This window comes from Arachis hypogaea, chromosome 16, assembly GCF_003086295.3.
Source record: "Arachis hypogaea cultivar Tifrunner chromosome 16, arahy.Tifrunner.gnm2.J5K5, whole genome shotgun sequence".
NCBI lineage: Eukaryota > Viridiplantae > Streptophyta > Magnoliopsida > Fabales > Fabaceae > Arachis > Arachis hypogaea.
Window position 1 is genome coordinate 142,026,791 of NC_092051.1, and position 8,564 is coordinate 142,035,354.

At 32.5% G+C, this 8,564-nt stretch overlaps 1 protein-coding gene across 1 annotated transcript; it reads left to right on the top strand.

The window, feature by feature from the left end:
• Positions 1 to 565: 565 nt before the first annotated feature.
• Positions 566 to 1,717, top strand: LOC112755422 (uncharacterized mitochondrial protein AtMg00810-like). The gene is made up of 2 exons (XM_072220754.1): positions 566 to 1,449; positions 1,606 to 1,717. The coding sequence occupies exons 1-2, from the start codon at positions 566 to 568 to the stop codon at positions 1,715 to 1,717; spliced, it is 996 nt and encodes a 331-aa protein (XP_072076855.1).
• Positions 1,718 to 8,564: the final 6,847 nt, after the last annotated feature.

Here is an 8,564-nt window from a genome sequence, read left to right on the forward strand (position 1 = left end):
ACTTCACAAAATTGAAGATTCTTTGGGAAGAAACTAACACATGGACCTTGGCGCCTCTCCCACAAGGAAAACACACCATAGGCTGCAGATGGGTATACAAGGTAAAGTGTAAGGCTGATGGATCAGTGGAGAGATACAAGGCGAGGTTGGTCGCAAAGGGATATACGCAACAAGCTGGGATAGATTACAAAGATACCTTTTCTCCAGTGGCCAAATTAACTACTGTTCGGGTTCTTCTATCACTAGCAGCCATCAATAACTGTTTTTTGTTACAAATGGACGTGAATAATGCGTTCCTTAATGGTGACCTCTTTGAGGAAGTCTATATAGATTTGCCTCTTGGATACAAGACTAAGGAGTCGAATCTTGCGTGCAAATTGAATAAGTCCATTTATGGCCTAAAGCAAGCATCCAGACAATGGTTCTTTAAATTCTCCTCAATATTATTGAGCCACAATTTCAAACAATCCAAGAGAGACTACTCCCTTTTCACTTTTGGCACAGGTGACAGCATAGTCTACTTGTATACGTGGATGACATCATCTTGGCAAGCTCTTCCAAAAAAATGATGTGCAAGGTACAACACTTGTTAGAATCTATGTTTAAACTCAAGGTTTTAGGTGATTTAAAGTACTTTTTGGGGCTGGAACTTGCAAGATTACCTGAAGGCATTGTCCTTAGTCAAAGAAAGTACACCTTGAGCATATTGGAAGACACCAACTTTGTTGATGCTAAGCCGAGTTCCTTACCTATGGAGACAAATCTGAGGATGAGTGCCTTTGATGGGGACCCATTGCACGATCCTTCTACTTATAGGCGTATAATTAGGAGGCTAATGTACCTTACAATATCACGCCCCGACATCACATATGCTGTCTCCACATTGAGCCAATTTCTATCCAAACCAACCACCACTCATCTTACTGCTCTCCACCACTTACTGAGGTACTTAAAAGGGAGTGTGGGACAAGGCCTTCTCTTCTCTGCCAAGTCAGAACTGCAACTTATGGCATACGCTAATGCTGATTGGGCAGGTTGCCCGGACACTAGAAGAAGTGTCACTGGTTACTGTGTTTTCATTGGTGATTCCCTTATCTCCTGGAGATCAAAGAAGAAGCAACACACTGTCTCAAGGTCTTCCGCTGAATCTGAATACCGGGCTATGGCAGCAGTGGCAGCTGAATTAACCTGGTTGAAAGGTCTTCTCTCTGACTTTCAAGTTGACATCCCATCTTCTATGCTCTTTTGTGACTCACAATCAGCCATCCACATTGCAACGAATCCCACATTTCATGAGAGAACAAAGCATATCGAGATCGATTGTCACTTTGTTCGAGAGCGAGTGATGGCAGGATTTCTGAATCTCCTTCACGTTCGGACACAATACCAACTAGCTGATGTGTTTACTAAGCCTGTAACTCTAGCTCAGTTCAATAATCTCATTTCCAAGTTTGGCATGATAAACATTTATCTGCCAACTTGAGGGGGGATATTATATCTAATGTAATTTGTTATGTATTATTTTCGTACTCCAATGTATATATACTCTTGTAAACCAAATACCAATACACAATACAATTCCTTTTCAATTTTGTATTGTAATAGGAAGGGAAGTGAGCTCGACGATGGTGGGAAGAAGAAGATGAACAAAAAGGCGAGCACTGGCGGCCGTTTGAAGACGAAAGATGGCTTGGCAACAACACACACAAGGATTTGAAGAAGAAAGAGAGCTTCTGCGAAGAAGAAATGGTTATTTATTTATTTATTTTTTAAGTTAAAGAGGGAATGGGGATTTTGGGAGGGACGGGAAACGAACACGTTTTGGGGAGGGATAATAAAAATAAAGGAAAAAATGGGGATTTTGGGAGAGGAGAAACGACACTGTTTTGGGAACAAATTTAAAAAAGAAATGAAAAATTTGTCGCTATAAATCATTTTAGACCATTTTAAATAATCGTGACAATAGATATTTTATGGTCATTCTTTTTTAAAAAATTGTGATCATAGACATTTTTAGGTCATCTTCTAAAATCGTGACCATAGAACTTTTTATGTGATTTCTTTTTGAAAAACTGTAACCATAGACTCTTTTTGGTCACTGCAAAAAATCGTGACCGTAGTTTCTTTTAGGTCACCCCTAAAATCGTGATCATAGACCTTTTTTTGTCACTGTAAAAAATCGTGACCATAGACCCCTTTAGATCACCTCAAAACTGTGATTATAGACCTTTTTAGGCTACTCCAAAACTGTGACCATAGACACTTTTAAGCCACCTCCTAAAACCGTGATCATAGATCCTTTTAGATCACCTTTTTTTAAAAATCGTGACCATAGACCCTTTTTGGTCACAGTAAAAAATTGTGAACATAGACCCTTTTAAGTCACTCTCAAAACCGTGATTATAGACCCTTTTAGCCCACCCCCAAAATCGTGACTATAGACCCTTTTTGGTCACTGTAAAAAATCGTAACCATAGATCCCTATAAATCACTCCCAAAAATTATGATCATAAACTTTTTTAGGCCACCTTTTTTAAAAAATCCGTAATCATAAGTATTTTATAGTCACTCTTTTTCTAAAAATCGTGACTATAACTTTTTTTTATCACGATATCCTGTATAGTTACAATTTGTTGCTGTGACCAAAAAATTCGTAACCATACATCCAAAATGCCGCTGCTCTCTCGATCTCCGGTATTTCTCCGCATGATAATGAACATATGCTTTTTTGGCTTATACACAACGACAGGTATAATCTAATTTGAACAAAAATAAATATATTTTTCACATGGTATCTCTTATTCATTATACATTTATACTTCTCTAGTGGTAAATTGAATTTATAAAAAATTATATATATATATAAAAGAATTGAGAAGAAAAAAATAATTAAAAAAAGAAAAATTAAAAAAAGAATAAAGATTACATTTGTTTATAGATACGGGACATTGAAATAGGAATAGAAATACAAAATTTTATTCAACAAATAAGAAATGGATAGAAATATTGTGTTCAGAGATATTGAAATAATATATTTTATGTTTATCCTAACAGAAAAGATATAGAAACACTAACGAAAGACACAACTTATTTTTTATTTTTTTTATTATTTTTGTTATTTTTTATAATTATATTTTTTATTATTATATTTTTCTTCCTAAATTTTTTGAATGAAAAAATGAGAATAAATTGAATTTTTATAATTTATTCTAATTTATTATTAAATAAAATATAAAAATACTAATTTTTATATCTCTATTCTTTGGGTCTTATTTTCAATATCTTATCTTATCTTATCTCATTTTTATAGAAAAAAAAAAAACGAAACACTTATTTTATGGATGTACATAACTATATATGATGTAAAAAACTATTGCACACCCTAATTTTTTCCATGAGAAACATCTTATAAATTGTTTAGGATAGGAGATTAGGATTAACTCTCACAATCATAAAACATAGATTTATAAGATTGAGATAGGGATTAGGCCAAACTGCTCCTTGTTATATATTACATCATTTTTAAAATATATTACATAACTATACATTATATTTTCTAATTAATATGTATAATTTAAAACATTCAATTAAATATTATTTTATATTTATTTAATTTTTATTTTTATTTTATGCGAATAATTTCTTAAATTATTTATTTTTTAATTGTACAAAATTATTAAAATAAATATTAAATTTTATTAAACATCTATAAATTAAAAAAATAATTATTTTATGATTAACAAAAAAATTTTGTTTATTTTATATATATGTTAAATAAAATTTAATATTTATTTTAAAAGTTTTGTACAAATAAAAAATAATTAATTTAAGATAGAATAAATATAAACAAAAATAAAATAAATTTAAAAATAATATTTAATTGAATATTTTAGTTTATATATATTAATTAGGAAATATAATATATAATCATGTCCAAGGTTCGAATCTTAAAATGCATTTTTAGGGTAATTATCAAAAGAGATTTCTCTAGCATGATCAACACCTTTGTTGGAACAGCATGGACGTGTGCAGTTTGTGGATCTGAATTGTGCGATTCGTTACCAGTTTGACGCAAATTGTCCGATTTTCAACGAATTTAACCACTATTAATCTAGCTAATTGTTAGTATTGTAATGTCCCAAGTTTTTTTTTACTATCATACCCTCTAATTTTATCAAAATTTTTAAATTATCCTAATTCTTTCTTCCCAACCCTAACCCTAATTTTATCTATACTAACCCTCTTCTAACACACACACCCTGAGAATGAAAGAAAGAAACAGAAAGAGAGAGAGAGAAGAGAACCAAGACGCAAGAGAGAGAAAGAGAAGGAGGTGCCTTCCTGCATTGCCGTGCCTTGTTGCTGTCGTCGAAGCATCCATTGTCGCTGCGGTTGCTTGGGTCGTCATTGAAAGGAGCCGTTGTTAAGCTTGAGAGAGCGAATGAGGGAGAGAGAGAAGGGAGTTCGCGGAGGAGGAAGAACCGCAACGAGGGAAGAAAGGGGGTCGCCTCCGTCACGGACAAACCATTGCTGTTGAGGCCGCCGTCATTGCTGAATGAAAAGGGAGAGTTTGAGCTGGCCAGAGAAGTGGGGAAGAGAGAGTCGCGATGGAGGAGCGGTTCATCATCGTCGTGTCTGTTGTTGCCATCAACGGAGCTCGTCGTCAGGGAAGCATCACCAACATCACTGCTAGTGAACCGTCTTAGTCCTTGTTTTGGTCTTACTTAGCCCCACACCCCCCTTCATTCTTGTCTCTGAATTAGCATCATTTTCCCCCGTTCTGACTCCATTTGCGAAATTATAATGCTTCTACCTTTACTCTGCTGTATTTTGTTCTTTTCTTACATGCTCGTTTTAATTGCGATAATATGTCTCTGTTTTAGTACTATCGCTCTGCTTTTGTTGTGTTTCTGCTGGAGATTATCTTGAGTGCTAGTATTGGTGCTATCATGGAATGGTTGGAGCTGTTGATGTTATGATTACATCTGCGATCTAGCCTTGGAAGTTGCTGCCACCGTCTCGGTCCAAATTCTATGCTCTTTCGTTCCATTTTATTCTAACCTCTCACCTTTTAATTTGGCACTCTGGGCTCGGTCTCTTCGGTTCCTTAGGACCAAGTTGTGAGTAGGCTTTACATTTATAATTGTTTGATTGTGCATCTATAATTATTTTGACATATATCTATTATGATCTTTGAATTATACTCACTATATTTGTCTTGAACGGTTTTAAATTGATTAGAATAATTGATTTATTAACATTGAATAATTCATTTTTATGAAGTTTATACTTTCGGAACTATGCATGAGATCATATATATTTCTTTGATGAAGTTTTGCATTATTTTAATTTTTTTTATCTTACTTGAATATCTGTTTTTGAGATCATATATATTTTTTATGAAGTTTTGCATTATTCTAAAATGTTTGATTTTACTTGAATATCTGTTTTTGAAGCATTGAAGTATTTGTTGGTATTCACTTAGTTTAAAGATTGTGAAATATATTTGAAATGTCTTACGATTGAAAAAGTATGATTGGAAAAGATTCTGATGAAAAAGTATAATATGATTTGATTTAATTCAATACCTTATATATTTGAAGGATCAAAGATTGTTATGTTTGAAATTATATGTTTTGAATTGGTTTGGGAGGCTCATATTAGAAAATCATAGTTAACGGCGGTTATGACGTTAACTTAGATGCATCTAACTCAGACCCCAGCTAGCAGGGGTATTGCTAGCCTAACGTGTAGACCACATGTTAGATCTATTATTCTGTTAGGACACACGAGAGGAAAGGGCTATCCATTGAGGTGGAGCGATCCAAGTGTGGACTTTTGATTTGATTTCTGTATGAGAACTCCCTTATTGATTCACTTATTATTATCAACTATTATGTTCTAATTAAAAATTACTTTAATAATGATGTTTATATGGTCTCATGTTGATTATAGATGTATTGTCTAGTCACTGAGTTGCAAAACTCACCCCATTTTTTTAAAAATATATTTCAGGAATAAATATTTGGTTATGTGAGCCTTTCTGTTCAAAAGTAATGATCTGCAATGGGTATCTATTCTTTGTTGAGTTCTTAGACGTCATCTACTCCATATGTCACAGGCAGGATCCAACCATTTTTAATTATTTTAATTTTTGTTAAAAATGTATAACTATTTATTTTGGAACTTGTAAAATATGTGAAATATTCTTATTCAGCTTATATATGAGTTTGTTGGGCTTGCTAGGGGATTATTTTCCCTGAGCGCCAGTCATGGCTCATTTTGGGTCATGACAAAGTGGTATCAGAGCTTTAGGTTAACCTGTGAAATATGGAGCAAGTGTCCTATCGTAGGATCACAATTGTATAAATAGAAGCGCGCCTATTTGTACGAATTGTGGCACTATCAGAGGCCTGTAGGAATGTCATCTTTGTCCTCTCTATGTCATTGTTGTCTTTTGGTTATTGTGATCCTGCGTCCTCTGTCGCTTCTTGATACTTCTATTCTTTTCTTATACCCAATCTTAACCTATGCTTTGGTATGTTTTTTTTTTTTGAACGCGTTTGTGCAATGGTTTCGGTTTCAATTTTCTATCTTTTAGCTAATTCTACTCTTTCTCGCTTTTGTGAGTATTTGCTTTAATCTTCTTTATCTTCATGTTGTTTTCTATGGTTTCGGATTTTAAGATTTCATCCATGATTTAGAAGATTCGATATGTTTTTGCTGTAAATTATTATCCTATTCATTTTATAGAACTGTATTTGGATTTGTGGATTGTGGATTTACTTAGCTGCTGATTGAGATGCTTTGTTCTGGATTTCGATAAAACAAGTTTGTTCTTCTTATGTTGATAATCTTTGAAACTAACATAATTTGAATCACTTGTGATTCTTTCTTTCGAATCAACAACTATGAAAACTGTTATTCGGTTGCTCAGGTAGAGGAACTACATGACGAACATATGAATGGAGTGTTATTCTTGTTTGCTGGATTGGAATTATGATTTTTTCTATTTAGGTGTGACAAACTTTTTTTTTTGAATGATTTGTTAGTTGAATTGAAGATCTTTTCCGATCTGAAAGTTTAGTTAAGCTTTATTAGTTTGATAACCAGTTCTGCTATGGTTTTGTTTGTTGAACATGACTTTTCTTTCATGGGACTATTTTTCTGATTGTTCAGGCGAGATCTAGATTGTGAATGCTTACTTTCTATTGGTGATTGGAGGATGAATTTCGTTTTTGGCTAAGATTTGAAATTTGAAAATTGTCTTAACCCTTGCATTTTTTTGAAAATTTCACTATTGTCAACTATTGTTCTTATTCTTAGAGTTTTAGGAAGATTGATTTTCTTAATTTGTAGTGCTCTGTGATGCAAACTATTTCGCCTGATGAACCTTATTAATTGTCTCGTAAAGTTTGTTGGTTTGTGTTTTGAAAGAAAGGGATTTGTTCTCACAAAAGTATAGAGAACCCAATTATAAGAAAAATTTGCTTTGTTAATTCATCTTGTCTTATAGTAATAATACTGGTTTTTGGCACCAAAAGTTTCCTTCTTTTGTCATATATATATAAAAAATCCTTAGCATATTATAACTACTGGCTCTCATATAGAGAAAGTTTACAGCAGCCATTGCCTTCTCGATTCTCAACATGATTTTTAAAAGGCTCGTATCTCTTTTGGTGTTCCTTTTTTTTTCTTATCTGAGATTTGCAAAGCTTTTGTTCTTATTTAGGATAATAAAAAGAATAGTCAAATATACTGTTGCTTCGCATGTTTATAGATTTATAGTTAAAATGATTATCTTAATGGTCAACATATTGTGGCAATCATAAAGTGACATGTATTTCATTCTTACTACTGATTCTATTCTCCTTTCAATTAACTATCTTGCACAAATCACTAGTTACTATTGTAATTTAATTATTGCCAATAAATCTGCTATACTTTCTAATACATTGAAATTGCATCCTGTCTAGTTTGTCTTGCCAGATCTTGTACCTTGATTTTGATAATATAAGTGATACTTTTACCTCAATTTTATTATAGTATTCTTAATGTTAATTTTGCAATTTCGACTGTTTTTTTATATTCCGATAATAAGATAATAAAATCCAGCATGAGCTAATTGTTTCCTAAAAAGCTACAAGTCTACAATTTGTATATATAGGAACTCAGGACAATGTATATGAAGAGAAGAGTGATAAGCGAATTCCTACTATGATTGAACCCAAAATGTGGTTATATGACTAATATTAATAAAAATTATTGAGATTTTCTAAGTAACAAGCAAGTCAATTTCTTTTGTGATTGGATTTCTGAGTTTTTTTTTATTTGTATGTAGTGGTTATTTTTGTGTTTCCTAGCCTCACTTTCGGGTTGCAAATTTGTCAAAGACTCTGTGTAAAAAAAAAAGGTTATTTTTTATGATATAATTTCCAAGGTACGATAAGAATTTGGGAGATATAATTTTTAATATTTAGATTCAATATATATATATATATATATATATATATATATATATATATGTATGTATGTATGTATGTATGTATGTATGTATGTATGTA